The sequence below is a fragment of the Tiliqua scincoides genome, chromosome 1 (assembly GCF_035046505.1).
Source record: "Tiliqua scincoides isolate rTilSci1 chromosome 1, rTilSci1.hap2, whole genome shotgun sequence".
NCBI lineage: Eukaryota > Metazoa > Chordata > Lepidosauria > Squamata > Scincidae > Tiliqua > Tiliqua scincoides.
Genome location: NC_089821.1, coordinates 75,769,635 through 75,791,755, shown reverse-complemented (window position 1 = coordinate 75,791,755; position 22,121 = coordinate 75,769,635). Strand labels below are relative to the sequence as shown.

Below are 22,121 nucleotides of genomic sequence, written 5' to 3'. Positions count from 1 at the left end.
ACATTGGCACCACTGCATTGCAGCACAGGAAGATGGTTGGGACTGGGCTGTTGAGCAAACATAATAGATATTTACTGATATATTTCTAATGATAAAAGTTGACAGGATACCACCAAAGAGGAAGCTTAACTCTATGAGTTGGAAATAGTGTTGATGGTGTTGGGGGAGGGGTTAAAAAGTGTTAAGAAACATATTTGCCAGCAGGCATTTAAAGTGTGATTTTGCCTAGTGTGATTTTGCCTAGTGTGATTATGTAAACAAGTTTGGTGTCACTGCAGAGAGGAGGGCCATGTGACTACTGGCTAACCATCTCGCCTGTCAGGCTAATTAGATATTTATTTATTTTTCATTATCTGAAAGCTTCATGCGCATAACTATTTTACAAGAAATTCAAAATATAGAACAGGTAATTTCAAGGGAGCGCAGTGTGAACATGGGTTTGTACACTTATCCTCTAGTTGACAATGCTTTAGGTTTTTTCTGCATATTATTAGCTGTTTGTCACTGGATCACTGCCATTATATAGATTTAACTCATTGTGTGAAACTCAATACACCTGAAGGTATTATAGATTTATAATAGATTATAGATTATAGATACACTATAGGTTATATAGATTTAACTCAATGTGTGAAACTCAAAACAAGAAGGTGTATGCTGACTATTAAATACACCTTATCTACCACTGAATATTAGTACAGCTTGCAAAGATTCAAATGATCCAACACAGCACTTATTCCAGTTTTTACTTCTGCTTGCCTTTAGTTTAGATAATACTTTGGTTGTATCTGTAAGCCTTTTTAATGTCCCTCAGAAATGGTCTGCTTGCTCAAATTGTCTGAAATTTGAGAGGCGTGACCTTTTGGAAGAGTACTAGAGAATGCGTTGGAGTTTCATGTGGGTTGACTGGAAAACGCCCAAGCCAGAGGAAGAAGTTGAGGTGTGTCTCCCAAATTAAGAGAATGAGCAGACAACTCAAACAAAATTGCTTGAACTTTGTGACTACATGGACCTGGTTGCTATAAATAAAAGACAGACACAAGCACGTTGTTGAGACATGAACATGAATAAAGAGATAAATAACAAGCTTTTTGCATATCCAGTATTTCTCTGCCACCTCCACCCTACCTTAACAGTGGTTCAGATCAATATTAATTGCGGATAAAGCTACCCAGGCTTCCCACATAATCAGAAACCAGATTCAACTCTTGGTTTCAACTCCTGTTTAATATGTTAGTCTTTACTGCGGTTACTGTTGTTGCTAGTAACACTTTACTGTTACTAATAGGTGAGAGGAATTTTTGCACCTCAGAAGGGTAGTGGTGGAGAATGGGCTTTCACAGTCTACAGCTGCCCTGATTGTTTAACCGTAGGTAAGCAATCTGGATTGCTACATTCTCTATTGTGCACCACCCCTTCATGTTCAGGAAATTGGGTATATAGTACATTAATTATGTTTGTTTTTCTGTTGCTGGTAGGATCATGTTGTGTATAATGGTTCACTTTTGCTGCCAATATTAAAAACAGCCAAGGATTTAAGCATGAAGCTGTGGAAAGGAAAAAAAAAAAAAGCATACTTTTGGAGTAGTTCAGATTTTGGCAGATAAGAAATTCAAATTCCCAAGTATTCAAGTGGCATGTGAAGCAAACAGAAACATCCACCAATCATTCGTCAAGGACCTTGCTTCACATCTCATAACTTTTTATCTGCCGCTGTCCAGTTGATGTAGTGCTGAAAGATGCCTTCTTCATTTGCTAAATTGGTGGAGATCTTTTTTGAATAATTTAATTTTTTTTTCTCTGTTAGGGCACCGTAAATTAGTGAAGGGCCAACAGATGCACATGAGATCCAACCTCAGCAGCCAAGGGACTCTGTTGGATTATAGTGAGAGAGGAAGGCAATACAAGCTCTTTATAACTAATCTGTTCACTGCATCCTAATACTACCCACATATGCCATCTGGAATAAAACCCAGTTAACTCTGAGTTCCAGCTAAGAGTCCTCTGTGTTAGCTGTAGGCAGCAAAGGACACTCAGAATAAAGGTGGTTGTTTTTTTCCCTACATATGCATCCCCTGCAGTAGATTAGATATGGCAGGTCATTTATCTTCATGTTACCCAAGGTTTCTCCGAAGACCTGCCTTTAGCCAGTGCTGCAAAGTGATATGTGTTGCACCTCTAGGGCACTCTGTTTTATAAGACACATAACATATTGCTATGAAAGACGGAAGGGGGGGGGGAGATCCCATTCTTTTACAGTAAGATACTAATCCTGATTGCATGCTTAAACAAGGTTGTTGAAGCACTGGTGTAGCTAGAAGGGGGGCAGAGCACTAAGTTTTGCAGGGAGCCTCACTGCAGCATGCAAGTGGCTCCTCCCTTTAGCTATGCCAGTGGGTTGAAGTTGCAATTCTAAACACACTTTCCTGGAAGTAAGTACTATTGAATATATTGGAACTTGCTTTCAAGAGTACATGCATAGGATTATGCTATAAGACATGTTAGGAATAACTCATCCATGTTAACCAATCTTGGTTATGCATCTTGAGAGTCTATAAAATTTAAGTTTTCCAATATTGCACAGGGCCAGATTTGTAAATGTTACAGATGCAAATCCAGGATTATTAAGAAATCTTCTGATAAAATAACACTTTTTAAAGCTTTTTGAAAAGAAAGCATTTACCAGCCCAATCCTATTCTTCACCATTGACAACAATGCAACTGTGTTAATGGAGTGTGTGCTTCATCCAGTGCTGGAAGGCCAGCCAGAAGTAAATAAACACTTTTTTACTTACCTCTGGGTAGGTTTCCTGGCTGCTGATGTGTCTTCTCAGACCCATGCCAGCTAAGAAACTGGCATGTGTCTGAGAAGAGAAAGGAGCTCCAGACTGATAAGATCCCAACCTGCTTCTCCAGATTACGTATGTTAGAATACCTATTACCAGGGCTTTTTTGTAATGGAACGCACCGGAACAGCCTTCCGGCACCTTTTTTTCCCCCTCCTCTCTGCCCCCACCTTTCCCCCCTGCCTGCACTGCTCCGCCCCCTTTTTTCCCTCCTCCTTGCCCCCACCTTTTTTCCCCTGTCTGCACCACCCCGCTCTGCACTGCTGGCTAGGGAGGGATTCGAACCTCCAACCTTGTGCTCCACAGCCCAGCACTCTCTCCATTGGGCTATAGGAAAGCCTATTATTAAAGTGTTCAGAACTAATATATAAGGTCTTCAGCCCAGCTGGTGGCTATCAGTGCCTCAAGTATTAGTTCCAAACACTTTGAGCCCAGTCCCAGGCAGGCTCTTTTTTGAAATTTTTTTTTTAAGTCCCAGGTAGGACTTAACTCACAGCCTCCAGCAGGGGGCTCAATCCAGGAGCTTAACTGTGGGTTAAGTCCTAACTGGAACTTAAAAAAAAAAAAGGTAAAAAAAGAGCCTGCCTGGGACTGAACTTTGAGGAGTTTTGCAGCCTCAACTGGCCCCCCTTTTGGCAACTAGCAACCAACCTTTATATTTTGCAGCCATGGAGCACCTTCCCACCTAAAAAAAATTATTCCTCATAGGGATTTGAACCCCAAGCCTCTGGCTTCACAGACCTGCAGTTTAGCCATTGAGCCACCAGAGCTCTTAGGCTCAAAGTGTTTGGAACTAACACTTGAGGCACTGATGGCCACCAGCTGGGCTAAAGACCTTTTATATTTGTTCTGAACACTTTAACTACTGTATAGGCTTTCCTATAGCCCAATGGATAGAGTTTCCTATAGCCCAATGGAGCACCTCCCCACCTAAAAAAAAAGGGGGGGTGTTTCACTCCAGCTGTGGCAGGAGTGCTTTTGCTATCAGGGAGCTCACACGGGATGGAAGTGTGTGTGTGTGTGTGTGTGTGTGTGTGCGCGCACGTGTATAAAAATGGTTTAAAAATAAATAAATAAAAGTTGTGAGTTCCTGCACCTATTTTTTTTTACAAAAAAAGCACTGCCTATTACTCTTGTTTTATGTTCACAATAATCGAACCCCCACTGAATAACTGAATCCCTACTTTCAGTTATACAAATGGCAATTCACTAAGTCCATTTTTTGCCACCCTTTATGCATGGAGTCTGAACTAAAGGATGTTAAAGATGGACCAGTCAGCATCAAATTCTCTTGAGTGTGAGCCTTTATAAAGTGGGGATCAGGAAAAGAGAGAATCAAAATACTGGAACCATGATGCAGCCTATTGCACCGAATAAGCCTGTGGAATATTAGTATGGACAACTGGAAATATCCACATGACTAAAAACAGGCCATTTGAGTAGGTGATTTGAGTAGGTAAATGTTGTAAGACTTGGTAGGCTAATCTGAGACATATAGTGCAATTCTAACTTACACTGGAATAGGCAGACTGGTGGGCCTACGTTGCATCCTATGCAAGTTTCAGGCTGTCTGAGGCTCAGCCCAAGGCAAGGGGAAACTTTTCCCCTTACCCCAAGGAGAGCCACAATCAGTGGCTCAAATCCTGGGATTGCCCTGGGCAGCATGGAAATGGGGCTAGAATCTGACATAAATGCCAGATCCTAGCCCTGCCTCCCTCTTCCTGCTCACCTGCCCCAGAAACGTAGCTCACTGTCCCCTGCCCCGAAACGCCTCCTCCCATCTCCTCCGCTTCCTTCCCATGCCCCCCATAGCCCTGCGCTGGCCAAGCTCAGCCAACACAAACTTACCCATCCCCAGGACCTGTGTTGATACATGGAGGCTGGCTCACTCTTTGGCTGGCACAAGGGACTTGCACCGCTGAAGGGGTGCTTAGGATTGCGCCCAACTTACCTTACTGTACCAACTTACCTTACCAACTAACGTACCCAAGGCCATCATTTTAGCCATGCATCTGAATATGTTCTGAATTTCTAAAACAAATATATGGCTAAACCAACCATCCCCTCACACCTCCTCACCAATCCCTGCCCCATCTTAATTTGCTGTGAAGGGAAAAAATTAGACAATGTATTTTCCTGCCATTTCTAAGTAACAGCAAAACTAAAGTTCAGTGTCCCAGAAGATAGGTCCTATTATTTCACAATAGTGGCTACTACTCCCCCTATAGAGTAAATTTACAGATCGGGAGAAACCCCTGGGAATAGGCAGCCAATTAAAGAGCAAGTCTCCCAACCAGCTGTTCCCATAGAAGGAAGCCATTTCTGGAGTACCAGGATTTTAAGGTCTTCCAGGGACATATTTCATGCCGAATAGCAGAGATAATAACTGGCCAGATCCAGCAGGACATGATCTTGAGTTAACACACAACCTTCTCCCTTTTTCTATGCCTACCCCCAGTAAATCACAGCAAAGGCATTCTCAGTACAAAGTTCTAATTGCACATATGGAGAAAACAGCCTTATTAATTACCTCACTAATGTTATTTTTCCATCTCCAATCAACACCTTCTCTAATTATTTTCTCCTCTTTAACTATTAATTATGTTCTCCATCACTCATACCTGTGATGACTGGATGAGAGAGTGTGGTCACTGTTTTAATGAGCTACTAAAAGCGTTGACTGTCATGCCTCATAGTGCTGAAATGGTGTGCCAGAAATTATTTTTAGCAGCTATTTGTACATTCTAAAGTGTGTATCCACCTTCTCTTTCCTGTGCTTTCCCAGCTAAACTCACTGCAATTCATATAGAAGCACATGCAGATTTCTTGTACATGCTTCTCCAGTTGACAGACCTGATCTTCACATCTTCTCTTGCGCGTGTAGATCAGGATCCGCCACTATATTGCAAGCATCTAAGTTTCCATCAACTAAGTTCTGTTTACTAAGATTGTCCATTATCAATCACTGAGTCACTGTGGTGGCTGTGGGATTTTATTTTGCTTTCCACTATGGCTATGTTTCAATCAGCCAGCTCCTTATGCTGTGGAGGAAATTGACAGGATTATTCAGGATGCTTCCTGTCCTCCAGGAGAAGCAACAAAATGTCTAGGGAAGCATTTCTCAAACTTTTCCATCTCTGGAACCCTTTACGCTTGGACTGTCAGCATACAAAATCCAAACAGAGATGTAGTGTTAAGACTGTGGAGATTCTAAATGTCTCTCAATTTTAGAAAATAATTTTTTTCCCTTCTGTCTCCAAAAAATCACCTTTATTGAAATTGATAGGGTATCCCAGGGGAGGTAGAATGGAAGAGCAAATAAAACAGAGGTCAAAGTCAACCAGTGATCTGGGACTGTCCAAACTCTGGGTTGATGATCTTGGAATCTCTTCTTGTTTCCATATTAACTAGAACATCTGCAAAAAAAGCTGGTCGTGGTTCTCTGAAATTGGCTGGCTAATAACTTGGCAGGCAAACATTGCTTAAGCAATATTCTGTGTCTTGCATGCATGTTGAGGTATTCAGAGCCAAAGATAGGATGACGAAGCAACTCAGGACTATAATAAAGCTTCCCCAAACCATAATTCAGTGATTGCTTTAATTACAGTTATGAGACAAAAATGATACGGAAATTAAAACAGAATAGATGGTACCCGTACCCTTATTGGATTCATAATGTGGCATAGAACTCCAATCAACCAGAAAATTTAAAATTCAGGGATACACAAAAGATGCCTTTTTAGGCATTTCTTTTTCTGTAACATATTTAAATGAAACAATTAGTTTCCTCAAGATTTTTTTCGGGCAGACACTGATATGCTCAGATAGCTTGAAGGCTACTGTTGAAGATAATAGTTTAAGTGCGAGTGTAATTTTAAATAACATTACAAGCCCATTCAAAATGTGTACTGTCTACAGGTGTAAACTTGCCCTAGGACACGTTCATGGGCAGCCCAATCCCAACCTATGCTGGAACAGGCAGGCCAATTGGCATGCACTATATCCAGAGCAGGTTAGTACTGACTGGAGGTCACATTAGATATGGGAATTTTTTCCCCTAACCCTTTATTGTGCAAAAACTAGAAGTAGCTGCTGATTGGAGATCAGGGCTCTTTACAGCTGCCACAGAGGACATCAGAGGGGGCTGCGAGCTTCCAGGACTCTACAGGAGGCCAGCGCTGTTCCCCAGGTAAGAAACAAGCCCATTGGTGGCAGTGGCGCTAAGATCATTGCAGTGCTGTTATTGCCATCAAGCAGGGCCATTCCCCTAAAGGGGGAATCCCTTGCTTTCGGTTCCCCTGGTGGGTCACAACCCACCAGTTTGTGAGCAGCTGCTTTAAAGGGTATTCCTTCTGACCTTACAATTCTTATGAACTTATTTCTTTTCTTTCATTTTCACCATGACTCACTTGTTAAGATGTCTGTCACAAAATAATCATTTGTGAAGATGTATCATATCCTAAGACATATATGGGAGCAGAATAAAACTCATCTTTCTGTTCCATACAATTGACCAAAACCTGATTCCTTATCCTCCTTTGATTTGTTTTAGTTGATCTGAAAGTAAAAACCAGCAAGTACGAATGCTTCCAATTGTATTAGACCTGCATGCCCTCTGGTGGAAATGTTTATTCTACAACATAGCTAAATGTAGGTCAAAAGTTGTGACCAGTATAAATGTTTGACCTGTTCAAAGTACTAATAAGACATTGACTCAATGCCCCTTTGTGCCAGTGCCATCTTGTTGACACCACTAAGGACGCAATCCTAACCCCTTATGTCTGTGCTTTCCAGCACTGGCATAGCGGTGCCAATGGGACATGTGCTGCATCCTGCAGTTGGGTGACACTTATGGAGGCCTCCTCAAAGTAAGGAAATGTTTGTTCCCTTACCTCTGACTGCATTGCCCTTATGTCAGTGCTGGAAAGCACTGATTTAAGGAGTTAGGATTGCGCCCTAAGGCTACAGTCCTATACACTTATATGGGAATCATTGAACTCAGTGGAACTTACTTATGAGTAGACATGCGTAGGAGTGCACTGTGATTATTCTTGAGTTAAGACCCTCCCTCCAACAAATATGTATATATGAGAAACTGTGGCAAATGCTGCCAAATGGTTGGAGACCCAGATGTGCTGTGCCTACAGATATTTGTTTTTACACAATTTATATATTTGTAGATAATATAGATATAGTAGATAATTACGTATATACATTGTATGTTTTTGGAGTCTGCCTCCTTTTTTCTTTTATTCCATATGTGTGCTGAAATATTTTAACGTAACAATTTGAAGTCACTGATATGGAAGGTCTCCTTGTCAGCATTGATCCACATGGACCAGCCCATAGAGTGGGTGACTGGCACACATTACAGCCCCCAAATGGAGCCAGAACACATGAAAGCTTTTGTGAAGGCTGCTGATATGCAAACTTCTAAAAGGATGTGAATTGGGAAGACGCTGCTTGCCAGTAAAAGATTCAGCTGAGAGAGGTGGTAGATTCTTCCTCACTGGAGATCTTCAAGCAGAGGTTTGACAAGCACTTGCTGGAGATATTCTAGGAGAATTTCCTGCTACAGGAAGGGGGTTGGACTATATGATCTTAGAGGTCCCTTTCAACTCTATGATTCTATGATTAAACAGCATCAGAAATCATTATATTTCTTGGCTCCATGAACACATGTGTCTCCATATCATAGTGACCAGCATTATTGGATGGCTTCAGCCTTCACCTGTAGTTTTCTATACAAACAAGTTTTGTTTGCATCACTTGTTTGGCTTTTTTTTTAATGAAGAGATTCCTTGACCTGCAAGGAATTACACTGTCATGCTTCATTTCCTTGTTCTCATTTTGTAGTACACCATTTAGTGCTGGTGCCAGGTTTCTGAAAGCCTTGGAGTACAGTTCTGTACTGAGAGTCCAACAGCTTACCAACAGCAGTAGGCAGTGGCTCCTCTTCTCCATCAACAAATGGAAGCATACCCTAGAGGTCCCATGGTGACACAGGACCTCTGGAGGAACCTCCCATTTATAGATAGGGGTGCAAGGTACAGCTGCAGTATGAGTCTCTCAACTGATTTATGTCAATTTGCCTCCAGTGTTGGGGTACTTAGGGGTTGGCCCAGCTTTGTGGACTCTCTAGTGGGTGTGTCTCCCAGCCAGTGTCTGATCTGATTGACTCCAGATGCCACCCAACACACCATCATGAAGATGACATTATATTGGATTGCATACATTGGTCTGTGGGAGGTCTTAGGAGGAGGTTCTGCTTTGAGATAGTCATTGTTTGGTCCCTTTCAGCTTTGCAGCTTTACATTTTTGGTTTTCCAGGTATTTGGTTTGGGCAAAGTTCCATCAAAGCCCTTTAAGACTTAGAGATCTGTGATTTGGTTAATCACGGAATATGTTAGCTGGTGCAGAACCCTGAAAGGCAGATGCCCTTTTTGCTCTGTGTGTCCTTTCTCTTTTGGGCAGCCCAATCCTAACTAACTCCCCATGGGGTAATGCAGTGGCTCCAATGCAGCCTCTGCTGTATCTGTGGGGGAAGTTCTGGAGGCCTCAGGGTAAGGGAACATTTGCCCAGGGGTAAGTCCCGGGTAGATGGGATTCATCAGCCTGGGAAGGCAGCTCATCTGAGAGAAGGAAAACTCTGATCCCAAACCTCCACTGCCTTGTGGCTACATCCAGTTATGGAAAAGGCTTCAGGAGTCAACCTCGAGGCAAAATCCGGAGCCGGAGTCCCTGAGGCAGTTCATGGCTGAATACAGTCACGTTCTGGCAACTCCTGCGACGCCGCTGGAACCAACCGTATTGGCCTCTGCCTTTCCATTGGACCATTTCAGCGACGTGGAGAGGAGGGATTTGCTGCATGGGTAACAGCCTATCCTCCATACCTACTTTACCCAGGTTTCGCGCACTGGAGAGGACACTCTGTTCCAGAACCACCATTCAGAGCGTGACACCATAGTCTTCCGAGACTGAAGGATGCCAACAACAAGTCCCAGCAGCTGCCGTGGGTCAACTTGATCTGCTCCAGCTCTATAGCTGCCATAAGTCCATGTTGACTTGGGAAAGCAGATCAGGCCTGGAAATGGGGTTAGAATTTGACAGGTACCACTGCCAGTGAAAATAATCCCTTCCTGTTCACAATCCACCCTTCTCCCTGTTTTCACTGCTTCCCTGTTCCACCACCCCCAACTTCAGTCCACCCCCTCTCCACCTCACTCCTGACCCCTGCGCAGGACTACTACTCTGGTGGGTATCCACTGTCTGCTGTCACATAGACCTGGCTACTCATTGCTTGTGGCACTGGCCAGGCTGTGTACACTAGCGCGGTCTTGTTTACAAAGGTAATAGTTTATACCAGTGTTTCCCAAACTGTGGACTGGGACTACCATTGAGTTGTGACCTGATTTTTGGTGGGTTGTGAAACTGACAAGCTGATAAGGAAAATATCTACTTCTATGGAAACCAAAACAAAGCAGCACACGTGAATAGGCAAACATGCCTTGTTCCATTTTGAAGGGCAGGCCAAAGGGGGATGCAGTGGTCCTGATCTGATGATTGCAGACCCCAACAAACTCTCAAGAAGGAAGTCGTCCCCCCCCCCTCCAAGCTGACAAAGCAAGTGTATTGAGTCCTGTGGAAAGTGAAGTTGAGCCATATGTGCACATTTACTCAAGAAGAAGGGAATGGCCCTCAGTCCACTGTGAAGGGAAACACAAGGCCACCAGGATGGTCCCAATCCAATGAATGTGGAGCTCAACAAAAACTCCAGGAGGTAGTCCATCCCCCATACACCATTGTAAAAAAGATAAAAACAGAGTCTTGAGCAGCTGGTAAAGTTAAACTTTTTAAAAGTCTCTTAAACTAGGTGGGTCCTGATTGTGGCATTTTAAAAAGTGGGTCCCAGTACTAAAAAGTCTGGAAACCACTGGTTTACGCTCCCGGAAAACTTGTTCTAGTGGTGTAAAGGCCATTTAGGATTGTGCCATAAGTTTATTATCTGTTTATTCAAAGCAGAGATTAACCTTGTGTGGTTGAAAGTGATGATGATGGTGTATATTCTTGCGCAGTGTTGCTGCATGGTGTCTTGTGGTGGCTGTGAGTGATTTTTCATTTGGAAATTTGCTTTCTTCTTCTTTTCTTTAAGGAAGCTTGCAAGTCCGATACAGACTGAGTCATGATAGATCTCTTATTTTCACTATCGACTCTGGAAACTTTGCTAATCGACAGCTTCACCATGTGAAGATTAATAGAGATGGAAGAGAGCTGACTATTCAGGTATCTAAGTTGACTCTCAGCCTCTGCTGCCCACATCTTGCTGCAACATCACCATCCCAGTGGGCAAGAGAGAAGCAATAGATGTAACCGTGTTCTCTAAAAAGCCCATTTCCAACATTGCATCTAACACTTCCATCATTGTGTTACACTCCTGCATGACCAGAGGAGCCCAATCCTGAGCTTGGCGTTCTGACTTTCCGCCAGAGCGCACTGTCGCAAATGTGCTGTAAGGCATGTCTGTGAGGCTTACTGCCAGGCCAGCACCCATGCTAGCCCAGCGCTGGCTGGCACTGGGCTAGCGCTGGGTTGGCGCCCGTCCTCCACTGCTCAGCGGTTTCACGGACTGCGGAGTCGCAGCATAGTAAGTGGGGTGGGGAGGGGGAGGCATGGGGAGTGGGAGGCGTGGGGAGGGCGGAGAGAGGGCAGGCGAGAGGTGTGATGGGGAGGTGGGGAGCAGAGAGAGGGCGGGCAGGAGGCATGCTGGGGGAGGGAGCGGGGAGGCAGGAGGCTGGTCTGGTGGTGCTCAGCTCCACCGGATCCTGACCATTCGTGTAGGGCTCGGCGCCCTACATGAACGCATTTACTTTACCACCAACCTTTTGGTCAGTGGTAAAGTGAGTAGCCCCATTGTGGGACTGCTTCCCTTACCCAGGAGAAGGGGACAAAAGTCCCCTGAAGTGCTGCCCATGGCAGGCTGAGATGGGGCGGCAGCCATTCTCGGCACCGCTGAAGTCACACTCCCCGGGCAGCTCAGGATTGGGCTGGAGGTCTTCTATTCCATTGATTCATGCCATGACTTTCTTCTTAGAACTCAAAGCAGGTATATAAGAGAGGTCATAGGAGGTGAACTCCCATTCAAACTCTGCTGAGTTTCAGCGGTTTTTCTGCATTTATGAACCTCCAAACCGTGGGACGTAATCTTTATAAGAAAGGGCTGCCCTCTGTAGAGCCCACTGAATTCTGTAGGACAAAGTAAACAGACTGCACACTGTGTGCTTTTTTGGTAGGGGAGGAGAAACTTTTAGAAACTCGGTAGGCGTGAACCCTATACTATGATTTTGTTAACAGTGACTTTGAACACATTGGGGTGCATCTAAATTGAGTCATGATGGCAGCTCATTGAAATTAATGGAACTTACAGCCCAATCTGAATCCCATCAGGCCCACTGTCGGAGAGCTCGGTGGCTCCAAAGCACACGATGGCAGTACAACTCTTATGCCGCTGGAATAGGGCTTATGCTGACAGATTGCGAGATCCATCAGTGTAAGCCCAACATTGGACTGAGCAGCTCAGTTAATCTTGACTCACTTGTCTCATTGATTTCAATGGTCCTTACTCATGACTGATTTTCTTTGGATACATCCCATTAACTCTTAATAAAATGCTCCATGCTTAAGTTTTCATCATTACAAATTAGATAAATTGTAATCAGGAAAACTAATTGGGGGCTATTAGGGGGATTCTTTGCTTTGGCACATGCAGAAGTATTGATGAAAGTAAAATTGAAGGTTGATGAATGGTAATTTTCTAAATTCGGAAATTTGAATTTTGAAAATACGCTGTGTCTTTATTTATGTTTTCTGTATTCATAGACTGCTGTTCTACAAAGCATCCGGCATGGTGTAAGACACAGAAATACACTACTATAAAGTAACCAAATCAAAACAATAAAACACCATCAAGAAGCTTAAAAGTGCAGACTAAATTCAATCATAGGACAGCAAATCAGCAAATCATCCCAACTGCCTGGCACAGACAAATGAATTATAAATAGAAAAATGACAGCTGCAATTTTGGAAATAAATTCCATGAGCTACTGAGCTGCTCATAAATGCCTCACAGTTCAATCCTATGGGCTTGCAGCAATGGCAGAACTAGTGTTCCATCAGCACAACCTGCCTTACAGCAGTTGTAAGAGCAGCTTGCAGACTTGTATGCTGCCAGAGTGCCAGTGGGAAGGCCAGAGTCTTCCCATGCGTGCCAGGGCAGTGGAGAGGACCTGCTAACTGGCATAAGACAGCTGGAAAGGAGAATGGTGACAGGGAGGATGAAACAAAGTGGCGACAGGGGCCGGTGATAGGTCAGGGCCAGGGGAAGGGTGATTTGGCGGCAGCAGATTGGTTTGGCGGCAGCAGTGGCCACTGAATCCTAACCTCCTTCCCAAGCCTGATCCATCGTCCTGGGTCAAGGCAGTCTTGTGCCAGTGATTTTGATGGCACAGGACTGAGTAGACTCCCCCCCCCCCCGAAATATCTCTAAACAATCCAATATATAAATATATGTTAAAAAGCAAATAAAGATAAAGGTTAAAACACAACAATTTACTTGCGCAGTAACTCCAGGTTGCTTAGGACCAACAGATTAGCCCTCTTCAAGTTACTCAGGTGTAAAAATTTCGCAACTGGAAGGGTCACGAGTTTAGAATCTCCCGCTAACAAAAATTGTAGGCAAACATTCTCAAAAAGACCTTTTTTAGTTCTTAATAATGGGAGGAGGTACTGATCTCTAGGCACTTGATTGCCAACACAGTGCAAAACAATGTGTAAAAGAGAGTCTACCTCTCTAAGGCCACAGTTACAGACTCGTTCTTCCTTCGGGGCATTTCTAAACCTGCCAAGTAGGCCTTTAGAAGGCAACACATTGCAGCGAGCTAATGTAAAAGCCCTCCTTGCGAAGGGGCACTCCAAGAAGGTCAGATACTTTGGTTGTTGACCAAATGTAATACTTAGGTGGAAATTCAGGGGCGAACATTTTTTTTGTGCTGCACCCAGAATCTCTTGCCTTTCTTTTTGTCACTATTTATGGGGAGCTCAATACCTAAACCAAGAAAGCCAGTGTTCTTTGATTTAAACCAAATCAGACCTCTGAGAACAAAGAAGTAAATCATCTTTTAAATATGCCAGTTTAACTGGGTAACAAGCAGCAAGTTATAGACCAGAGTGGTCCAACATGCCCTTTTCGGTGACCCTTGATAGCCCCATCACTGCTGCCACTTACTCCTCCCTCTTCAGCGGCTTTTTGATCTCCTGGTTCAGCAGCTTTTTGGTCTCCCCACCACCCCATTCCAATATCTCCTTTAGAGAAAGAGAAGTCAAAACAGAGCAGCAGGGAGATTGAAAAGTCCCACTGCACCCACCACCGCCTCCACCTCCTGTCAACTGAACCTGTTGAGTGACTTTGGCAGCACAGAACCTGGAAGTAATTGGCAGTGACATGATAACGCCATTGCCAATTACTTCCATGTCTGCATGGAATGTCTTCCATGTCAGGGGGTGATGTGAGGGTCGGGGGGGGGGTGAGACAGATAGAAGTTTGGCTGCCCTGTTATAGACCAATTTCCCAAAATCTGCCTCCAAGGAACCATGACTTGTGCATTAAATTCTCAACAAAGGAATATGCATATCTGCACGTTGTCCCAATTTTTTAAAAAATCATGGCCGCAATTAGATTCAACCATGAATTTTGTGCATGGCTTTGCGCAAGTTACCATTAAAGAAGTAGCAAAGATGAACAATGGTAGTGTGGTTTCATAAGAGACTGCTGTCACTTTATGCCACATGCCAATCTTGTATCACTTTTCACAGCATAAGGCTAACTCTGAGTGGGCAACTCTCATCAGAGTTCATCTTTTGCTTGTTTTTGCAATCAGAGATTAATCGCTATAAATTCTCTGCAGTGGCCAGACCACTTGCCAGATAGTACTTAAAAATTCCTGCAGGGAAGGTTTCAAACCCTGCTGTAAAGGCACTTTTGCCATACTTTGGAGCCTTTCCTGTAGAAGTAAGGCACATTTATTTTGCTCTCCATGGAGACAGATTCCCAGCAGGGACAGCTATTACTTGTGTTTCAGCAACAAGACTGGTGCAATAGATTCATCAGGGGTCTCTCTGCATGCCGTAATAATGCAATTGCTTTTATTGACCCCCTTCCAGATTGACCAGGTTCTCAAAGTCAAGCACAACTTTTCATCAGAAGCGGACTTCAGGGCCGTCAAGTCTCTGACTTTGGGGAAAGTCACAGGTATGTTCTGCTAATGGCTGTCTGAACCATAGCTGGCTTTGCTTTCAATTATTCTTTAATTTGCATCAGGTATGTGTGTGCATGCTTTTTTATTGAGTCGGTGGTAGATGAGTGCTGCTCACACCTCAGATCTGTCTAGTGACAGGAGCTAAATAGGACATGCCTTGCCGAGTAAGGCTGACACAGTGTTTGTGCCAAGTATTGATAACACAGAAACTGTCTCTGTGTAGAGAACAAAAATGCAGCATAGGAAGACTCTGTTAGTCAATAAGGGTTGGGGGCACACAAGATGACAACATTACGAAGCAAAGGGAGCTTAGGGGTTCTGTGGGACAATTGTGGTGGTGGGGGAAAGAAGCCCATTTTTATTATCTTCTAAATTTGAGACCTGGTTGAAATGTAGAGAGGGGATATTTATTGAGGATGTTTATAACATCCTTTGGTGGGCGGCCTAGTGAAAATAATGTAACAAAAGAGTCCTGGCACACTTTAAAATCAAACGTCTTGTCACATGAGCATTTTTAGGCTAGATGCTTCTTTGTCAGGAAGAAGGGACAAGGGACACTCTGCTCAAAATGGCTTCTCTCCAAGTTGATTTTCTCCCCCAAGGAGTTACAAATATAGATACATGTATCTAGAACCCTGCAGGGAGGAAAGCAGCTGAGGGGAGTGGGGAGATTTTCTGAGTGGCAAAACAGCCGATGGGGAGATGTTTAAGTGCTAACACAAACACATACTCACAAACCATTTTGGCATGAAAAACAACAGTCTCCTGAATTTGCTTGATTCAAAAAAAATACATACAAGCATCTGAATCTATGCACTTGTTTCTAAACATGCAGAATCAGGAAGGCTGTGAAATGCTATAAAGAAGCACAGTGACTTTCTTTCTCCTATATCTCTCTGTTTTTAGCCTTCTTTGCTACAGTTGTTTAAATCAGTATTTCTCAAGGTGGGTCTGGACCCACTAGATGGGTCATGAACCCATTTCAGGTGGGTCCCCAATGTATATTTTATTTTTAATATGTTAGACTTGATGCTACTATGGTATGTGACTGCATTTGGGTAAATGTTGCAGACCTGTACTTTAACAGACTATTAAGTATATGCTTTTAACAGTGATAGTCAATGGGGTTTATTCCCGAGTAAGTGGCAGCAGGTAAGTTATGTTTTTTAAAAATCCCCCCTGCCCCCACAGCAGCGCGATCCTCATGTCGCTGACTTCCCCCTCTCCTCGCCCTTTAATGGAGGAGAGAGAGAGAGAGAGAGAGAGAGAGAGAGAGAGAGCTGTTACTAAGATCTAAAGGAGGAGGGATTCACAAAACCTATTCTGCTGGTGTTCAGAGCACAAAGTCCTTTCTCATCAGTAAGGCAGGGCTGCAAGTTTCCAAATTCCTGAGGAGAAAAATAGAGCAAATTTATGTTCCTTGACAAGACCCAAAATGGAGGAGGCTTCTTAGTGGGAAAGAAACCTCAAAACACCACATGGACACTCCCAGCTAGTTTAGAAGTGACCTGAAATGGAGGTGAAAGCTCAAGAGCACAGCATGGGCATCTTTGCTGGGGGAAAAGATAACTTAAAATGGAGGTTTCTGCTGGCAAAAAAACCTCAAGACCTTAGTATGGGCATCCTGCTATGGAGGAAGATGGCCCAAGAGAGGGACGGGAGGAGAATATACGAGGGTCGCCCAGAAAGTAATGCACCACATTTTTTTTCTTCAACATTTATTGAACACAATGAAAATTACACACAAGAAAGAATGATGTTTCTTCTACACTCCCTATTTTTCCACGTAATCTCCGTCCAGTTCTATGGCCTTCCTCCAGCGAGACACAAGGGCATGTATGCCCTGTCGGTACCACTCCTTGTTCTGGTCACGAAGCCATTTCTGCACTGTGCGAATCACCTCTTCGTCATCCTCAAAATGTCTTCCGCGAATGGCATCCTTTAATGGCCCAAACAAGTGGAAGTCTGAGGGAGCTAGGTCAGGGCTGTAGGGTGGATGGGGTAACACAGTCCAACCCTGTTTAGTGATGTGTTCCAAAGTCCTCAAACTTGTGTGAGGCCGAGCGTTATCATGTTGAATCAAACATTCACCTGGGTTGTTATGGCGCCGAAGTCGCTGGAAGCGCTTCTTGAGTTTGGTTAATGTCTTCACATAAGCTTCAGAATTAATGGTGCTGCCTCTTGGCATCACATCAATGAGTATGACGCCCTCACAGTCCCAAAACACAGTGATCATGACCTTACCGGCGGAAGCAGTTGCTTTGAATTTTTTCTTGTGTGGAGATTGAGGATGACGCCATTCCATTGAATGTCGTTTTGTTTCGGGCTCAAAATGGTGAACCCAGGTTTCATCACCTGTCACAATCCTGGACAAGAACGCTTCCCCCTCATTTTCAAAATGTTTCAGCAACTCAGAAGAAATGTTGTTTCTGAGAGATTTGTGGTCCACCGTAAGACAGCACGGAACCCATCGTGCACACACTTTTGAGTAATCAAGAGAACGGATGATTGCATCCACACTTCCTTTGCTGATTGACAGCTTCAGCGCCAACTGCCTAGTTATTATGCGTCGGTCCTCACCAATGAGCACATCAGCAAGTTGCGTCTTGTCAGGTGTGACAGCCGTGGATGGCCGCCCCGAACGCTGCAAATCTTGGAGCTCTGCTGAACCGCCTTCTAATGGCCTCACCCTCTGTGCCCAGCGACTAACCGTACTTCTGTCGACTGCAGATTCTCTATAAACTGTACGCAAATGTTTGTGAATGTTCCCAACAGTTTCTTTCTCCGCAGTGAGAAATTCAATGACGACACGCTGCTTGTAACGTACATCACTTACAAACGCCATTTCGAAACACTGCTGCAGCTACGCTATCTGTCTGAAGAAACCAAAAATTTGTGTGCGCACTCCTGAAAATTCAAATAATGTATATCTAAAGTTTCGCATTCGTACCATTACTGTAGGCTGAGAAAAAAAATGTGGTGCATTACTTTCTGGGCAACCCTCGTATGAATCTGCATAAAGGAAACAAAGCATTCCTGGGTAAACAAAGGAGGTTTTAGCTTCTTTTAGGTATGCAGCCCAGGTTTTCCTGGACTTGATTGTGTCCTTCCAGGAGCACACAAGGCTTAATGAGAGGTAACCCATAAGAGAGGTTCTTGCAGGACAATAGGCATAGCCAGGTGAGCTTTGCCTCAGGCAACAGAGATACTTCTTGGTCCAGAAACTGAAAAGAATGTCCAGGGGGCCTGGCTCCTGGACAATTTGAAACTTAATTTAATATGCAGATAGGACGTGCAGCAATTTTGATCAGAATGGAGCACCCAAATTTGCAAGACCCTCAGGGGAAGGAGAAGTACAGATTTCCCAGACTATAACCCTTAATGGCCCTGGAATTAGCATATCTCATGAGGGTTTCAGTATGACCTCACCTCTGCTGGGCAAACGGTCCCCACTTGGTTCCCAGAATTTCCAGTCCAGAAATCCAAAATAGAGTTACAACTGTACATGTGTTTGGGAAAGAGAAGATGTTTATAACATCCCCCATTATTTCCTCTCTCACCTTTTCCACCCACTGCCCACCCCCACTCACCTGGTACTGATGGATGGAGTCTTTTCTACTGGACAACACACTCAGTCACTAGTGATTGCACTGGTGACCTCACTGTGCCTGCCGGCAAAAGTAATGTTGAACTGGCATCCCCTCCTTCCACCACATAATGCATGTTCCGTCGGTGGTACAGGGTGGACATAAAATTGAACTGTAAATGAATGGAAGGAACTGTGTGTGAACAAATTCTGAAATGAAATATAGACACTCTCAAAGTAAATCAGAAGGTAGACAGAATGGAACAGTGTCCAGAGTGGTCATTGTCAAATCAAGGAAGACTAATAAAACTGAAACAGGAAAATCTGTCTGTTGCTAGCTAGAATGAAAGAATAAAACTACCCCTCTTTTGAGATATTTTTATGGTAGCTGTTTAAACATGACCTAAACTTTCCAAAATAACAGTGTGGGTGAAATCACATGTTAAAATTATAGAGCTGCACCTGCAAAAGCACTTTCCTTATTCAAAAGACCATTTGTTGATTTCTGAATCTCTGTCATCACTATGTGGTGACTGCCTCTGATTTTGATCTCTCATCCCTTATTTCTCATTGCATGGATAATGATTTGAAGAGAACATGCAAGTCAAAGGAGGACTTCACATCTCCACAGGGAGCAGTGGTGAGGCAGACGGGATGCAGGGGGAGGGGCACGAGAGGGGTTTGTGGCTATCAGGAAGTTGAACAGGGAGCAGTGGTGAGGCAGACGGGATGCAGGGGGAGGAGCACGAGAGGGGTTTGTGGCTATCAGGAAGTTGAACAGGGAGCAGTGGTGAGGCAGACGGGATGCAGGGGGAGGGGCACGAGAGGGGTTTGTGGCTATCAGGAAGTTGAATAGGGAGACATCTAAGAGAAGGAAAACTCTGATTCCAAACCTCCACTGCCTTGTGGCTACATCCAGTTCTGGAAAAGGCTTCAGGAGTCAACCTCGAGGCAAAATCAGGAGCCGGAGTCCCTCAGGCAGTTCGTGGCTGCACACAGTCACATTCTGGCAACTCCTGCGACGCCGCTGGAACCAACCGTATTGGTTTCTGCCTTTCCATTGGATCATTCCAGCGACGTGGAGAGGGGGGATTTGCTGCATGGGTAACAGTCTATCCTCCATACCTTCTTTACCCAGGCTTCGCGCACTGGAGAGGACACTCCAACTTCGCCATACGGCGTCGGCACAACACGGAAAGCAGCAGTTACCGGTTATAAGTCTTTGCTCGATTGGCGTAGGGCATGACGCCAGGGGCTGCTTCTGACGGTGGGAGAGATCATTGCATCTCATTGGGCAGCTACCGCCCGCCTTAAGCTGGGCAGTCCCCAGCCAGTAAGGTGTTGCCTCGCCATGGTCCGTTAACCTCACGGGGTGCGTGGGGTTTAGGGTGAAAACCGACAAGCGGATCGACAACTCTGCACCATGCAACAGAAAACAGAAAACTCCTGCCCTAAAGCTGGGCACCTGGAACGTAAGGACAATGACACCTGGCTTCTCTGATGACCTGCAAGCAATAGACGATGCACGCAAAACAGCTGTCATTGACATGGAGCTGAGCAGACTGCAGATGGACATCGTCGCCCTTCAAGAGACAAGGCTGCCAGATTCCGGATCTGTCAAGGAGCGAAATTTCTCATTTTTCTGGCAGGGAAAACCACCAAACGTGTTGTGTCAGCAACACGTTTTTCAACACAAAGCCCCAACATAGAGTCTCTTGGAGACATCCAAGATCAAAGCACTGGCACCAGCTCGACCTGATCCTCACCAGACGCTCCAGCCTTCCCAGCATCAAGATCACACGCAGTTATCATGGTGCTGCCTGCGACACTGACCACTCCCTGGTGTGCAGCAGAGTGAAACTGCAAACAAAGCGACTGTATCACACGAAAAAGGAAGGAAGACCTCGCATTGATACCAGCAAGACCCGGGATCAGAGAAAAGTGGAGGAATTTGCACAAGCGCTTGAGGAATCTCTTCCAGGCCCGGCCGACGCAAACGCATCCAACAGATGGGAACATTTCAAGAATACCGTTTACAACACCGCCTTGTCCATATTCGGCAAGAAGACCAACAAGGCGGCAGACTGGTTTGAAGCCCACTCTGAGGAGTTGACACCAGTCATTGAGGAAAAGAGGAGAGCTCAAGCAGCATACAAGGCCTGTCCCAGTGAGCGCAACCTGCAAGTCCTCCGAGGTGCTCGCAGCAAAGTCCAGCAGACTGCCAGGAGATGTGCTAACGACTACTGGCTCCAGCTCTGTTCTGAGATACAGATAGCAGCTGACACGGGCAACATCAAGGGGATGTATGATGGTATCAAGCAGGCCCTAGGTCCAACACAGAAGAAAATTGCCCCTCTGAAGTCTGCAACAGGCGAGGTCATCCAGGATCAGGCGCAGCAGATGGAACGCTGGGTGCAGCACTACTTTGAGCTATATTGCAGAGATAATGTAGTCACCTAAGAAGCGCTGAACAACATTGAGTGTCTGCCTGTGTTGGAGGAGCTTGACAGTGAACCAACCCTAGAAGAACTTCATGTGGCCCTGGACTCCCTTGCCTTTGGCAAGGCACCTGGAAAAGACAGCATCCCTGCTGAAGTCCTAAAGTGCTGCGAAGAGATCATTGTCACTGAGCTGCATGAAATCCTCTGTCTTTGCTGGAGAGAAGGTGGAGTACCTCAAGACATGAGGGATGCAAACATCATCACGCTGTACAAGAACAAAGGCGACAGGGGTGACTGCAACAACTACCGTGGCATCTCTCTCCTTAGCGTTGTAGGAAAGTTGTTTGCCCGAGTTGCACTAAAGAGGCTCCAGGTACTTGCAGAGAGCGTTTATCCAGAATCACAGTGTGGATTCCGAGCCAAAAGGTCCACCACTGATATGGTATTCTCCCTTAGACAACTGCAGGAGAAATGCAGGGAACAACGACAGCCACTCTTTATAGCCTTCATAGAGCTCACGAAGGCTTTCGACCTGGTCAGCAGGGATGGGTCTCTTCAAGATTCTCCCCAAGATTGGATGTCCACCCATACTCCTCAGCATCATCAGATCCTTCCACAAGGACATGAAGGGCACTGTTGTCCACCCACACTCCTCAGCATCATCAGATCCTTCCACAAGGACATGAAGGGCACTGTTGTCTTTGATGGCTCCACATCAGACCCCTTTGACATCCGAAGCGGAGTGAAGCAGGGCTGTGTTCTTGCACCAACCTTGTTTGGGATCTTCTTTGCTGTCCTGCTGAAGCAGGCCTTTGGAACTACAACAGAAGACATCTATCTCCGGACCAGATCAGATGGAAAGCTCTTCAACCTCTCCAGACTGAGAGCAAAGTCCAAAGTCCAGCTGAAATGTCTGCGTGACTTCCTCTTTGCCAAC

The 22,121-nt window shown here is 44.9% G+C and overlaps 1 protein-coding gene across 1 annotated transcript in view; it reads left to right on the top strand.

The window, feature by feature from the left end:
* Positions 1 to 22,121, top strand: part of CNTNAP5 (contactin associated protein family member 5) — a 301,528-nt gene that overhangs the window by 257,587 nt on the left and 21,820 nt on the right. Inside the window, exons 21-22 of the mRNA XM_066621342.1 lie at positions 10,999 to 11,129; positions 15,063 to 15,150. Coding sequence (XP_066477439.1) covers positions 10,999 to 11,129; positions 15,063 to 15,150 — 219 coding nt within the window. The remainder of the gene's footprint in view (positions 1 to 10,998; positions 11,130 to 15,062; positions 15,151 to 22,121) is intronic.